This window comes from Amblyomma mixtum, chromosome 5 (assembly GCF_055824585.1).
Source record: "Amblyomma mixtum isolate Tamu chromosome 5, ASM5582458v1, whole genome shotgun sequence".
Classification (NCBI taxonomy): Eukaryota; Metazoa; Arthropoda; class Arachnida; order Ixodida; family Ixodidae; genus Amblyomma; species Amblyomma mixtum.
This window is the reverse complement of record NC_143016.1, coordinates 101,622,799-101,638,067: the sequence shown is the minus strand read 5'-3', so window position 1 is coordinate 101,638,067 and position 15,269 is coordinate 101,622,799. Positions and strand designations below refer to the sequence as shown.

The 15,269-nt window shown below is 48.7% G+C and overlaps 1 protein-coding gene across 1 annotated transcript; it reads right to left on the bottom strand.

The window, feature by feature from the left end:
- Window positions 1–737: 737 nt before the first annotated feature.
- Window positions 738–6,043, bottom strand: LOC149343213 (uncharacterized). The gene is made up of 2 exons (XM_089542330.1): window positions 4,717–6,043; window positions 738–923 (listed from the first exon to the last, which is right to left on the bottom strand). Exons 1-2 carry the CDS (start codon window positions 5,806–5,808, stop codon window positions 792–794), a joined length of 1,224 nt encoding a protein of 407 aa, XP_089398456.1. The 5' UTR covers window positions 5,809–6,043; the 3' UTR covers window positions 738–791.
- Window positions 6,044–15,269: the final 9,226 nt, after the last annotated feature.

Sequence of the window (15,269 nt, the reverse complement as noted above, 5' to 3'; positions counted from 1 at the left end):
GTTGTTGCCGTCGCTATCGTTGTCATCTGAAGCCGTCTCCAGCTCACAAACGAAGTCAGAGCCAATGTTGGAAACAAACACAAGATAGTCAACAACGCTGCTCTCAGAAATGTTCCAAGAAGTAGTTCTTTTTCCAGAGGCATCGTCGCCACTGGCGTTCTTCACGTGGGACGCCATCATGAAATGTCTGTTGAGAGGCTTAAAACACGCACGAAAGGTGCTAAAGGCACGAAACGCGTTTTCTTCATGGACAGCTACCATGCCCTGGCGTTAAAATTTGCAAGACATGCAATTTCCAGCCGTAACTTGTCGCTGGTCGTGGGAGCGTCGCAACATCGTGCCAGTCGAGGGTGACTCGTCAATAGCGATTTTGGTAGAATTTCCCACAATGAGTAGAGCTGGGGTTGGCGGATAAAGTGTTAAGAAGCAGTGTCAGAAACATACCAGAAGCAGGCAAACTAAAAACACTATAGCTTCAAGCCCTAGATAACCTCCTCACGAGGAAGGTGGCGGTACATGAAAACAGAATGATTCGCCGTATAATTTTATTTTACAAAAGGAATTCTTTTTTATAGCCTTGAGCTGTTAACAAAACCATGGTTACATAAAGCAGTTGCGTGATTCCTCATCGATAGGGGCGCTTTGAGCAGCACGGTTAGTCGTGTTGCCGATGGATGACGCTGTTGTGCTCGTGTCTGAGTCGTGGCGGTGGAGAGAGAGAGAGAAAAACTTTATCATGGCAAGTGTGTTTAGACCCCCCTTGGGTCCCTGGACCACCGCACGGTCCCACTCTACGTCGTAACGTTCATGCGGTGTTTGTCCATGACGTCGGCACCCCGAAGCACCGCAGCAAGCTGCGATGGCGGGTCCGGAGACGAGAGCACGACCTCCCAGTCCTCCCAACTTGATAACGCGGGCTGTCCCTGCGGGGGAGGATCAGCAGGGCAGCCGAAAAGGATGTGGGAGAGTGTGGCGTGAGGGTCGCCGCACAGGGTGCATGCAGGGGAGGTGCCACAGTAGAGAGATAGCAGCTGAGGGGATGAGAGAGAGCGGGTCTGGAGGCGTCTCCAGAGGATCTGTTGGGAATGGGTAAGGGAGGGGTGTGGAGGAGGGTAAGTCCGACGGTCCAAGCGGGGCATTTGCGTGAGCTCTGCAAAGGTGTGCGCCCGCTCTCTCGAGAAACCTGGACCGAGGCCGTCCTGAGCCCGGCAAATCAAACCTCGGGCCAATTTATCGGCAGCCTCGTTTCCTGGATTCCCAGAGTGAGCCGGCACCCATTGGAGCTCTACCCTGCGTGGTAAGTTTTTGGAGGGGGTGTTCAACAACTTCCAAGCAGGGGCGTGAATCCTGCCTCTCGCGAAGTTGAACAGAGCCGTTTTGGAGTCGCTAAAGATGTAGTTTGCATTGGAATGTACAAGGGCTAGGGCGATGGCAGTTTCCTCTCCCTCCTCAGACGTACAGCCCGAGGGAAGGCGGTGTGTGAGGGGCTGTGCTAGGGCTGGATTGTAACCAACTGCTACAGCTTCATGAGTTGTGCACGCGGCGTCTACCCAAATGGCGTCCTGGGCTTGTCCGTAATACTTGTGTAGGGCCGTAGCGCGAGCCATGCGGCGAGGGATGTGGTACTGGGGATGAATGTTCCGGGGAAGGGGTTTCACAACGAGGGGGGTATGAATGTGTCGAGGATTGGCTATAAGGGATGTCTGATTAGCGGGAATGTTGATGCGAAGGGAAGCGAGGATATGCCTGCCAGTTGCGCTCGCGGCAAGTCTTAGATACTGTGTCTGAAGGTGCGCGTCTACTAGTTCCTGAATGGTGTTATGCATGCCTAATTCAAGCAGCTTGGCTGTGCTAGTGCTGCGGGGTAGGTTTAAGGCTGCCTTGGTTGCTAGACGAATCATGGCGTTCACTCGCTCTGTTTCTATGCGGTTCAGCTTAAGATATGGGGTGGCGTATAAAATGCGGCTAAGTGTAAAAGCATGCACTACTTTCATGCTATCCGCTTCATCTAAACCTTTGTGCAGGGAGGATACGCGGCGTAGAAGTTGCAACACGGATTGCGTGGAGGCCTTGAGTGTTTTAAGGGTATGATCATTGCGTCCGGAATCCTGCAAGTAAAGGCCAAGGATACGGAGGGTGGGGGTGACGGGGATAGGGGTTCCTTGTAAAGTGATTTGAATGGGCGAATTAGCTGCAGATTTCGGTCTTATGAGGAGAAGCGCGGATTTAGAGGGGGAGCATTCGAGCCCAATAGATGACGCATGAGCGGAGATGGTGTCAGCTGCTAATTGAAGAGTTTCCTCAATTTCTCCATCAGATCCGTGAGTGGTCCATGCCGTAATATCATCAGCGTACAAGGTATGCCTTAGGTGTGGGATGAAAGCGAGTTTATGAGCTAGGGGGATGAGAGCAATATTAAATAGAAGGGGGGAGAGGACCGCGCCTTGGGGTGTTCCAAGCTCGCCGAGTGTATAAGGTGGTGTGCTCAGCTCAGCTATGTGCAGGGAGGCAGTGCGGCCCGAGAGAAAGGCGCGAATGTAGTTGTAGGTATTTGAGCCTACCTGTAGTGCCTGTAGTTCTCGCAAAATGGCATCGTGTCGAATCCTGTCAAATGCCTTTGTGAGGTCAACCGCCAGAATAGCTTTAGTGAGGTGGGGGATCGTGTCATCAAGCACGTCATGTGTAATTTGTAGTAGGGCATCCTGTGCTGATAGATGCGCACGAAAGCCCACCATGCTGTGCGGAAAAAGGTGTTTGTCTTCCATGTACGTGGTTAGTCGGGCAAGAATTATGTGTTCGAATGCCTTGCCGAGACAAGATGTCAGAGAAATTGGTCGGATATTCTCTATGTTGATGGGTTTGTGGGGTTTAGGAATAAATATGATTTTTCCATGCTTCCAGGTGGCAGGGAGTGTACCTGACTTCCAGCGCTCGTTAAAGTGGGTGACTAGATGAGATATGGAGGCATCGTCAAGGTTTCGGATGGCAGCATTGGTAATTTGATCTTCCCCGGGTGCAGTATTGCGTAATTTCAAAAGGGCTGCCCGAAATTCCGCCTCTGTAATAGGGGCGTCAAGCTGGGGTTGAGATGGACCCGTGTACTCGGGGTGCTTGCAAGGGTCACCTGGGGTGGTATATGTTGATTTCACCTGAGCGAGGAAGGCGTTCGTGTCCTGCCTGTGGTTATGAGTAAGGCGGCGAATGCTAAGGCGTGTCTGGGTTTTAGATTTCGTGGGGTCTAGCATGTGGCGTAAGAGGTGCCAGGCACGGGTTGTGGAGAGATTGCCGCGGAGATTGTCACAAATCTGATTCCAGTTAGCTTTGCAAAGAGTGGTACTGTGGTGTTCTATTTGGGTCTGAAGCTGTGCCAGTTTGAGTTTTAGTTTCCTATTGTGTTTTTGAGTTTTCCATCTGTGTGTTATGCGTTCTTGAGCTTGAAGGAGGTGCGCGAGCTTACTGTCAATTACGGGGGTGTCTGGGGTAGTGTCTAGCGTTTGGGTATGTTGGCGAATGTCCTCCTGTAACTGGGTAGTCCAGGTGTCTAGGTCGAAGGGTACCTGTGTTGACTGTACATGTTCCTGGCGAAATTTTCGTAGCTGGTCCCAATTAGTTTGTCTAACGGTAAATTTGCGCTGAGGGCGGCGATAGCTTAGTGTTATGCGAATTAGGTGGTGGTCGCTGCCTAGTGTGGTTTGGGTTCTTTCCCACTGCAGGTGGGCCACATTTCTTCCAAGCTTGAGATCTGGGCTGGTATCTGTAGTAACACTGTTACCAACCCGCGTAGGCAGGCTGAAATCATTAAAGATGGACAAGTGGAGCACCATCATTTCATTGCAGAGAACTGTGCCTCTGTGGTTTGTGCGCCGATAGCCCCAGTCCACGTGTGCGCAGTTGAAGTCACCGGAAATGAGTAGGGGATTTGATCCAGCCAATTGCGTCACGGATTTGAGGAGTGGAGGGAGTAGATTAACTGGCTGCCGTGGTAGAAGATAGCAGTTAAGAACGAACAAGGGAGATTGAGCAGGGGTTGGAGGTAAAATTTCGATGAAGGTGTGAGCGATAGGTGTGGTAATTGCGTGTTCCATGTAATGCAAAGAGTTACAGACGTATGTAACCACCCGAGGAAGATCAGTAGAGTCCGAGGGGATAAGAGCGTATCCTGGAAGTTGTTTGCAAACGTTTGCGTCCTGAATTGCGATGATGTCTGGTGGGGATGAGGAGGTAGCGATAATTTGCAGCAGAGGATCGCGCTTACGCCGAAAGCCCCTGCAGTTCCATTGAATAATATGTAAAGAATTATGGTCCGTCGGAGGGGCCATGCTGTAGGGTGGAGGGGCGAAGGAGGGGTGTGGAGGGTGGCACTGTGGGAGGAGAGGCCGGTGAGAGGCTATGAACAAGGAGAGGTAAACGCTCCTCTACCTTGGCCATGATGCTAGTTATGACAGTATCCATTAAACGGGTAATGGTAGTTTCAATCAGAATTTGGCACTGTGCAGTGACCTGTGCAGTAATGCGCTCTGCGAGCCTAGATTCTAAGTTTTTGGCGAAGTCCTGAAATTTTGCTTCCAAGTCTATGGGTTGTGCTGGCGTCTCATCAGGCCTCCTCTTTTTCGAAGGAGGTTCGACAGGTGGTGAGGTGGGTGGAGAGGATGAGGGTGGAGGAGTTGGGGGTACAGCGCGGGTGGAGGTAGAGATGGCTGCCTTGAGCTGCCTTACCTCTTCCCGCAGAGCAGTCACTTCGTGGTCCTGGGAGGTCGGCGAATGAGTCCTGGCGGCCTTGGAGGCCCACGTAGAGGTAGTGGGAAGGGTCGTTTGCAGCGGGGGAAAGTCCTTGCTAAAGGGCTTTGGTTTCTGTGGCGGCGGGCAGCGTTGTTTCAGAGTTGTATGTCTTGCCTTGCATGAGCCGGTACCCGTGAGGTGCTCGCCCCCACACAGAATGCAGATCGGGATGCAGGAAGGAACAGCTTGCGGGTCATGCTTGTCCCCGCACCGCGTGCAGAGACCAGTCTTGGGGTGGGGGCAGACATCATATCTGTGGCCCGGTCTGCGACAGTTGGTGCAGGCATCTGGACTGCCCTTGTACGCCGTGCATCTATAAACCACACTCATGTAGCGTATGGTATGAGGGACTGGTCCATGCGCAAAAGTGATTAATATGGACAGCGTCCTCCCCATTCTGCGTGCTGCGATAATATCAGCGTCCGGGTTGCGGGTCTGGAGGTCTCGTAGCATCTGCTCCGGGGTTTCCGCCCAGTAGGCCTGCGAGATGACTCCACGTACCGCTGCTGGCGGCGGTGCGATGTAGGCGGCGATAGGGTAACTGGTTCCTTGGAGCACCACTTCCTTGAGTTGGACGAGGTGCAGGGCGGATGTCTCCTGGTAGGTAGCGACGGTGAATGTGTTATTCGTAGGATGGATCCGGAGGTGAATGTCCCCTAGGTCCCGGCCATCGGCGGTGACTTGCAGGGCTTGCATAAGGGGCTGCGCCATGGCTCCGTTCAAAGCGAGCCCGCCTCTCGGTCGAAAAACTACCCGTATAGTGCCGGGCGGGAGTGAAGCAAGGTGTTTACTTCGCTGCGAGACTGCGTGCGACACGCGCAGCTGTTGCTGTTGAGCACGGTACGTCGGCTTAAAGGGCGCAGGGGCAGCCTCGGCCTGAGCACCGACGGCGGACACGGCTGTTTGTGTGGGTCCAACCAGGGTATTCGGGCTTGGTTCTCGAACCTGGTATGCGCGGAGTACTGCGGTCCACTCACTGGGTCTGGACGTTTCAGGGTCGAGGTTGTCGCCCTGCGCTTGCACCTCCATGGCTGTTGGGGTAGGTGCGCTGCCGGTGATAGGCCTAGCCTCCAGCGAGGCGAGGCCCAGCGCGGCGGCTGGCGAGGAGCGAACTTTACGACGTCGGTGCGGTCAGAAGTGAGGACTGGATCTAGTAATGGTTGTAGCGGTTGGAAAGCGCTCACCTTTAGGAAACGTTGTACATAAGAGGTGAGCTCTTGGGCGCTTGTTGCGCATGAAAAGAAGCCGAGAAGCGGTGACAGTACCGAAAGGCGGCCGGAGCGGAACCTCCTCTTCTTGTTCTCTCTGGCGGTGGAGTGGGAGCGCACGATGACACGTGTTTAGCTGGTGGGTACATCGGATTCACAGTGAGTAGAGGAGAGCTTTAGCGATGACTGCTGCAGAGCGTGGTCGCCTTACGTGTAGTGTGTCGATGTAGATGATTATAAAAGAGGGAAGGTATCTGCAATAGTCTTGAGGTAGATGTAATAGGGCTTAACTTTACGTAACCGGCGAGTGCAGTCGCGGAAAATATGAATGGGCTGGCGACTGAGCTTCGACTGTATCGCTGTCTATGCACAGGCGCTAAGCTCTGCTAGGATCAGTGAGTAGAAGTCCTCGTGACACGTAATTCTGACGTCAAATATTTGAAAAGGGCGGCGCGAAGCTTCAACCCAAGCAAAAGTGGCCGACTGCCGACCCGCGCTTGACTTATGGCTGTATGCCGATATAATCAAGTGTACGAGCCGACGGGAGGAGCCAGATGCTTTGGCATCAATTCGGTCACCGACTCCGGACCGGCCATTTAGGCCAACCAGACGCCACGAGAGCCTCTGCTGACTGGCCCGAGAGGCCGGCTGTTAGATGGTCCTGCACGGCTGACCGAGGGCTGGGATATTTCGAACAGCGTGCAGCCGGTGCGCTTGCACTGATTACCCTGCCAGTTACTCGCACGATATTTCAAAGATTGTGTGGTTGTTCATATAATCTGAAATCTGCAGTAGGAACATACGTGCATCGTCGTAATTAAGAAACCGAAGTTCCCTCGAGATGAAAGGTGCTTAGAACGAAGTTCAAAGAGTACGAAGACCTATTGTCAGTGTTTCTGTTGCTCTTGTCTCCGCCCTCCAGGCGTCCGGCGATGCCTCCGTGGCCTTCCAGCTGCGCTCCCTTTCTTCGCAGAGAAGAAGGCGCAGGACCGGTTTGTCCGGTTCATGTAGACGGCAGTGTCCTAGGCGCGGATGGAGGTCACTGCATTTTTATGTGGGAAGCCCATTTGCTTCTCCATGGTGTTATTTTTAACAGTAAAATCCCCTATCTTAACTTCGAACATGAGGTATTGGTTATTTTTGCTTTTTACTTTAATGAGCTGGCCAGCTGTGCTTAAACTCTGTTGGTTGCGCCCAAGTCCGGCGGCGGGAGCGATTGGCTGCTGCGGAAGCACTTTAGAAATATTTTTGTTGTTGGCGGCCAGTGTGCGCGGATGCTCATCGCTCGATGGAAGCGCTCTGGCGTGGCGCGGGAGGGGCGGAAGTTTTCCTGGCTAGCTTAAGTACGCGACCAAGCGTTCCCATTCCGGTATCTTAAGTCGCCAGGTAAGCGATAATTATTTTGACATAGTGTTACAGGAACTGCTGTCTGTTCTCAACAGTACACGTATATGCCTTCCGCGAGCGTTGTTAGTGAAGTCTTGTACTGACGAGCAGTCTAACGCGATTTAGAGGTGATCATTTCTGGCTTAACGTACTCGGGTTGAGCTCCTGTAGCGCGGTTTATTTTTGCAAAAACGCTGCAGTGAATACATGTATGAGCTTAGCTAGCCGAAGGATACCTATGTCGTGCGCAGTCATGTTTGTTACGAAGTAAGTAGCCATTACGCCTGGAAAAAACTCTTGGGCCGCTTTTGCCGGGACGAACCTGATAATCTTCCAATCGCACTCCGAATCTCTCATTCTTCACTGATCTGACGCTCATTTATAATTAGGTTTGCAAGTGTTGGCTCGATCATGCCGCAAGCTCCGGCTCTAGGAACAAATAGGGATTTTTCGTGGCAGCGAACCGTTCCGATATAACCTATCCTTAATACAAGAGCATGCGCGTCTCTGTCATCGATGGTAGGTTAATTGTCTCATGCCGAGACGTGCATTGAGGACCCATTTAAAAATATGCGAGATTTAATTAAAGGCGGCATCAACATTTTAATTGTACGGTCTCTCTTTTGCAATGGTGCTCAAGTGAGCAGTACAAGAACGCCGCGTGGCAACTTACGCACGGACATGCATAAGTGGCAACGTGGTATTCTTTTGTTCTTCTCTTGAGCACCATTGCAAACAGAGGGCACACAAACAAAATTTTGGCGCCTCCTTTACTTCATAATGGCCACTTGCGCACGGTAAATTGCTGCGCCAGTGCAGTAACCTTCTCTGGTGCTGTTTCTGTTCCCGTTATCAAGACATGACCTCTCTACTGTTCTTATCATTGCGGCTTTTAGGGCACGCTCTAAAAATTTAGTGATGGAAAGCCAGGAAGAAGCCGGGATTTTTGTTTTGTTTTTGACCTTACGCGACCGAGAGTAGAAGCACTGATATCACGGCGCATTTCGACTGTCGAAGCTCAAATAGCATGATAAAAAAAATTATATTAACTGCGCGTATGCCGAGACCACGTCGTTATTTAATGCGCCGTATATACTCGCATATTGGCCATAATGTTGTATACATTGTTCCTGCTGCTTTGCTCAATATCTAGACTAATGCAGGTACACGCATGCGGAGCGTATGCTTCTAATTATGCTTGCCAGATAAATTATGTAACCTTCATGCATATGTAACTTCTGCATTCTGTAGTCTTATCTTTGCTGTCTCATTGCACCTGTTGTGCCATATTTTATCTTTGTCAGTCCACATTGCCATGAGAGCTTTTTGGTGAGGAATATGGTTGCCTTTTTTCAAAAGCTTATATCTGCTCAGCCCCAGTGTAACATGCATGAATGATTTGAACATAACTGAAGTATGAGTATATATGCACAATTTCAGCAAAATTTGCCATTGAACTTCCATATGTATTTATTTTGCAGGCTGTGCACGCAGCGGCTTCCCGGATGCAAGACAGGCCACAATCGGAGCGTGTTCGTAATAAATGAAAACAGCGACAGGATCAGCAGCAGTTGCGGAGGATACAGTCAAGTGGCTGCAGACTCTTTCAGCCGCAGGCCCAAAAATGACGTCACCTTTTGCGTACAGAACTCTCAGCTGCTGTCAGAACTGTAAGTATTTAAATTTGCTGAAGAACCGGGCAACTGCACCACCCTTTTTGAGAGGAGGAGGAAAGATAACGAATTCCGCTATATTCAAGGGTTCAAATCAATATAGGCTGTAGGTAACGCATGTCAAGTATTTTTTGCCTTAGCATTTAAAGTAGTGACGTAGCCGACGATTCAGTTCTACGCTTCTTCTCTATGCACCAAAGGAGTGCAGTGAAGTTCAGTGCGGAGTCCGAAAGGTATGATTGTAAATTACCGCTGCCGTCAACCACACCCCGGCGTGCCTCGTTAGCTGCAGCCAAACCACTTTAGGCGGGCTTTGCCTTCGGTGGCGTTGGTTTTTTTTTCTTCAAAGCAGGCGTTCATTCCTTCGAACGTAGCGATACCTTCGATGACATCATCATGCGCCCCAAACTTTGCGCAGTGCGCTGAGGAGAAGCTTGAAGGCCGTCGCGATTTTAATCGGCGATCACGTCACCATTTCAAATGCTAGCCCAAAAAGACTTGGCATGGTTTATCTCCAAGTTTCACACATTTGATCCTTTTAAGATAGTCGATTTCTAAAACATAAGCAGTTGCCCTTTCAGCCAAGGAAAGCGTAGAGGAATGTTTTTTATGGTCATGTTGATTTAAAGAAGTTGTTAGTCGTGTGATCATTTAGATAATGGTTTAGCACAAAGTAGGAAGTCGACGAAGTGACTTTAGTGGGATCCACATCTACAATCTGTTCTTGTTAAGTGTGGTGCTCAACCAACTGAGGTAGAAGGCGAAGTAGTCATCACCCTAACTCAGTTTGAATAGCACTGCATGCAAGCGACCGCAGAGGCCGGGATCGAACTCGCGCCTTTCTGGTGAGCTTCCGAGCACCATAACCACTGAGCCATGGCGGCGGCTTTGCATACAAAATTACGATTTAACAATACGTTTTGCTGGGCAAGTTGGAAGTAATTCATATTATGGATCAGCGTAAAACGGACAAGGGACCAAGGAAAGAGAACACGACACGGGCGCTGTGTCGACAGCGCCTGTGTCGTGTTCTCTTTCCTTGGTCCCTTGTCCATTTTGCGCTGTTCCACAATATAAAATTACAAGTATCATAATATCGTTAGATGTGCTTAGCGACTGGCGTATGCAAGTCTCGTTATGAATTGTTTTTGGTTAATGCAGATACGCCTCATTAAGAAAAAAAAGTCAGATGCCGGAAAAGTCGGAAACCTGTTTGCCAGATCTTATAACAATATTTGGAGTAATTTTGCGATTCTAACGAAACTACTAGCATACATAGTTTTTCAAAAGGCGGTCTTCTCCAAGCTGCTTCGTTGCCTAGCTTATATGTGCAAAAGAATGAACTTGAAGTAGTTTTTAAAAAACCAGAAATGCAAAGTCTTAAGCGACGGGCTTCATTATTTCAAGCATGGGCCATGAGGCCTATGTAAGCTCACAATTTGAGTGATTCATGAACCCCGTTATGCACCCTTTATGCGGGAAAGTGCGGTTTTATGTTGTCTAAAAGTGGCCTCAAGTTTTTTCAGAGATGAAATGCAAACTCGGCCGCCAAGGACTCCATTGAACTCGAGGGCTGCGGCACCAACTTAAATTCACCACCCTTCATGATTTCAAGAAACATATGCCATTTTTCCATAAATTCACAGATAGTACTTGAACATCAAGATTGCATCACTACTTCTACAACAGCCTAACGAAATAACCTGAAACTAGGCTCCGCAGTTACTTCCTGTTTACGTATTACCTTTCTCTGAAAGCCCTGGTTAACACACGAATACATTATTCATGGCACATAGTGGATGGGGAAACCTCGTGAGGGCTCTACTTGGCAATCCCACGAGGCTCCTCCCAAGTGCTGTTCGGGATCTGGCAGATCGAGGCGCGTACATTCCTAAATCCCTTAGCAAAGCGAGACAGTAGGATCCGACAGGGAACAGACGTGCAGATTCTCGTAAGTTAACGATGCAGAGTTTGCCTCTGCAACCTATCCGGTGATCCCCTGCAGCAAACACTGTGCCGGCAAATTCTATGTAGCGGAATACACAACAGGAATCCGCCGAACGACATTTACTTCATTTTACCCCTGCGTTGGGCATAAGAAAATAAGCTGTCTTTGCACTTCGACTATTTTCTTCCACACGGAAATTTTCCTCACGTGTAGTCGCTCATGACTTTAATCGTTTGGCGTGGTCTTCGGGTTATTGCATATGTAAATCTCGGAGCAGGTAGCTTTTCTATTCAATGATAAAATTTCGTTATTTTACATTGTTTTTTTCAGTTTCTGTACAAGACCACCAAGTTTCCTCTTATAAAGCAGTGAGCTGCGAGCTCCCAGCAGCTGTTATTTACTTCTTCACATGAGTGCGAAAGGAAATGCTTTTCTCCTTACTAACATGCAAGACTCATCGTGAATATTGAAGGCATCTGCTGTGTCCGGTGGTTTCTGAACATCTTGACCGCTGGTGGTTGTGGCGAAAACTTTATTGCATGCACTGGGGTGGGTTTTAGGGGAGAGTCGTGGTTTTCACCGCTCTCTTGCCTGCGTGCTGGTCTTTATTCCAGGATGCCATTGGCGGCAGCCGCTGCGTGCGCTCTGAAAATGTGTGTGTGTGTTTTTTTAAGGTACTCATGCATGCAACCAGCAACACTTCTCGTTACGATTTTAAAACAAAATATCAATGCATGTTAAAGTACACCCGTTGGTCTGAACTAATCCGACACCGTCTGCCACAGCATCTTTCGCTGTCAACGTGCCGCTTCTGGACGTTGAACCTCAGATAATAAAAATTTATTGAAATACTACAACTTGAAGAATTGAATCTTGCTTGTTGATGAAGTCACGTAAGTATATTGCTGTTCATCTGAACATAGAAGCGCCGCAAATAGGATGGACGCCAGCATAAAAGTGGCCATTATTTTAAAGGGAGACAGCGACAAAATTAAATATTGTGCAAGCGGGTGACCACGTACAAGATAAAAGATATATGTCCCTCTCCTATAGGCCCGTAAAGTGTACAGTTTGTCTTTAAATTCAAGGACTTCTGCGACAAACACGAGCTTTCTTTTCGATCTCCTGAATATGTTTAAATGGCTCGAAATTTAGTTCTCTTCATTTCCATTATTAATTCAAACTGCGGAATATGTACTGGACGGCCCGTAACACATTCACAAGATTTCTCGTCGATGTTTTTGTAGTAGCGTGAAAATATTATTTTGTTACCGTGCGACAATGTTATAATAAAATTATCATAAATCTGTCAGCGACGTGTTCAATTTTCTACTCAGGCACGAGTTATTAGAGGCGTTTACATCTGGAAATATCCACTAAGGTTATACCAGAATACTTTAACGTAAGGTTCAAACAGGCTCACCCTTTATATTCGGAACACATAATAGAAAACATGACGCGGAAAGCTTGCGCTGCTAGACATTCATTTGCCCCAAACTCGGGATATAAAATGGTTCTCATTCAACTGTCGCATCAAGTGGTACTCGATTGTGTTCTGCCGCAGCCGCATGTACACCTATTCGCCATCTATGCAAAATGCCTGATTATCATCATCAACCTGACTATACCCACTGCAGGGAAAAGGCCTCTCCCATATCTCTCCAATTAACCCTGTCCTGTGCCAGCTGTGGCCACGCTATCTCGGCAAATTTCTCACTATCACCCGCACATCTCTCTGCCACACCCTGCAACCCTTGCCTTCTGTTCGAAATGCCTTATGAAACCTCATCAACCTTATTAAGCTGCCAGGTAATGACAGCAGTCAACTGCTGCTACTTAATTATTCCAAAACCAGGCACGTGTTCTGGAACTTACATCAAATAAATTGCTCCTGGTTAAAGCGTCTAATGCCGTTGTGCCGTTATCGTCCCACAAGGCTTCTCTGAAAAAAGAACTCTATATTCGTCGTTTTTATGTATTCGCTACAAAACACATATGCACATGCAAGTGCTTGCTTATGTCAGGCTTCAGTCATATGTCACCAGAGAGCGATTTTCAATCGAAAACCCGTGATTACTAGCATTGTCTCGGCTCGCGGTGCTTGAAGACATGTTGGCAACAACAAGAGACATTACAACAACGCTGTATTCGCAAGATCTCTGAATGACATGCCTCCAGTTGTTGGCATCATTTTTGAACTATAACAAATACCACACATGGAAGACTAAACTTGCCGTTAAGTAAGCACAAATTGAAAATTGTGCTCTGCAGGCTACGGCTGCCTGCTATTTTATAAGGGGCACCGAAACAGTGTTGAACACCTAACTTAGAACCGGTCAGGGCTACATTTTTTTTTTTTTTTTTGGGGGGGGGGGGGAGGGGTTGCGATGAATTGCTATAGTGATATGCGAAAGTACCAATCCCACCAAGAAAAAGAAAAATACATGCAAATAATGTCAAACACCTTAAACTGCCACCGTTTTGAAAAGTTTCGAATGTATACCTCTTGAGAAGCTTTTCTTGATCGACCAGCGAAATATTTCCCTAAATTATACAGCCGCGCCTAATGGATCCCGCTTTCATGTCATGATTGAGGCGTGTTATGAAACAGATGGATATCGAACTGGGCATTGCAAATGTCCAATAATGCTTTCTTTCTATTTTTCGGTAATTTATTTGAAACACGCTGTAAAAATTTACCACCCGATGTCAGTGTTGTACCTTAAAAAATATTAGCTGTGCTCCTCTTATATAGTCCGTAGAACTCTCGATATCAACATATCAGCAGGCTGCAGGAAGGAAATTTCATCTTTTCGAATAAAACGTCACGGATCGCAACACACATCTTGACATCACTGGACTCTTCTGATGTTACCATTCTTTATTGCAGATATCGTTTCTTTCATTCAGTTCGTTAGCAGCAAAAGACCAGCTGCCTCGCATAACAAAAGTACATCACTTACTTTGTGCAGTGCACCGACCGAAATCAGCCCTGAAGACAGGCACAGAAATCCTGTTACTTCATACATTGCTGTTGAAACCATGAGAACACACATTCGGCACCTCACGCGAGTTCCGAGTCATCATCTTGCAGCTCTTCCCGTACTCAGACCACATACTGCATTTGCAAATGTAATTCAAGCTCACCGTGCCTATCTTCCTTCGCAGTTCGCCCACCCATCAAGATCATGCTCACCCATATGGAGTCTCCATGAACCCCGGGTGCACCTCTCTACTCCTGGAATTAATAAGAAATCTGATTTATCATTGCCTGCTCTCAAGCAACTGACACTGCATCATTTGCATTTTAACCATACACACCGCATACATGTCTAGACAGATGGCTCAGTGACTTCAACAAGCTCTGCTGGGTCTGTGGTGATACCGGCCAGGTCTATTTTAATGAAGGTGAGGACTACCTATCTGACCTCTTCAACTGGTGCAGAACTAGCTGCCTTACGAGCTGCAGTTCAGTTCATTAGTCAGGAATCTGCACATGACAGGACAGTTTTCACCGACTCTAAAGCAGCCCTTCAAGGCCTGCAAACTGCACTACGCCGTGGGTCACACGAACAACTCGTTGCCGAAATCCGCAAGCTCTACCATGACGCCACATTGAAAGGACATAACATAATTTTCCAGTGGCTGCCGGGCCACTGCGGCATTCATGGCAATCATCAGGCTGACGAAGCTGCCCGTTCTGCCCACAATGACGGAATCCCCGTTAATATCCCCGTAACGAGAGCTGACGCAGCGTGTGGGCTTCGTTCCTTGAGGCTGGAGCTCACACTTTCAGCGTGGAACTCTGGTGAGTTGTGCAACCGTCGCCTCAGGACTTTGAACCCTGGACTGCGCCTCCGTCTTCCGTGTAATGTAGCACGTCGTGAAGCAACACTACTGTGTCGTCTATGGCTCGGTGTTGCCTTCACGAATAAGTATGCTTTCCGGATCGCGATGGCCGACAGCCCTTCTTGTGTGAACTGCGCCTGTGATGAGACAATCACCCATATCTTCTGTGAGTGCCCTGCCTTTGTAGCCGAAAGACATAAGCTGCGATGTGCTCTGGACCGCCTGGACCCTCGCCCTTTCACAGAGGCCAAGATCCTCGGTCCGTGGCCACAACAGTCAACTGCCATCAAGGCTTACACGGCACTCTTTCGCTTTTTGAGAGCGACTGCCTTAATTGACAGACTGTGATTATTTCCCTTTACTTCTCTCTTTCCTCTTTAATTCCCATCATTCCCTTCCCCTGTGCAGGGTAGCCAACCGGAATCC

Bases quoted from the DNA above. Each gene is read 5' to 3' on its own strand.
- LOC149343213 (XM_089542330.1), bottom strand. From the start codon at position 5,808: ATGGAGGTGCAAGCGCAGGGCGACAACCTCGACCCTGAAACGTCCAGA. The intron at 924-4,716 runs GTAAGGCAGCTC...CCTCCCCCGCAG, and splicing joins TGACTGCTCTGCGGGAAGAG to GGACAGCCCGCGTTATCAAG.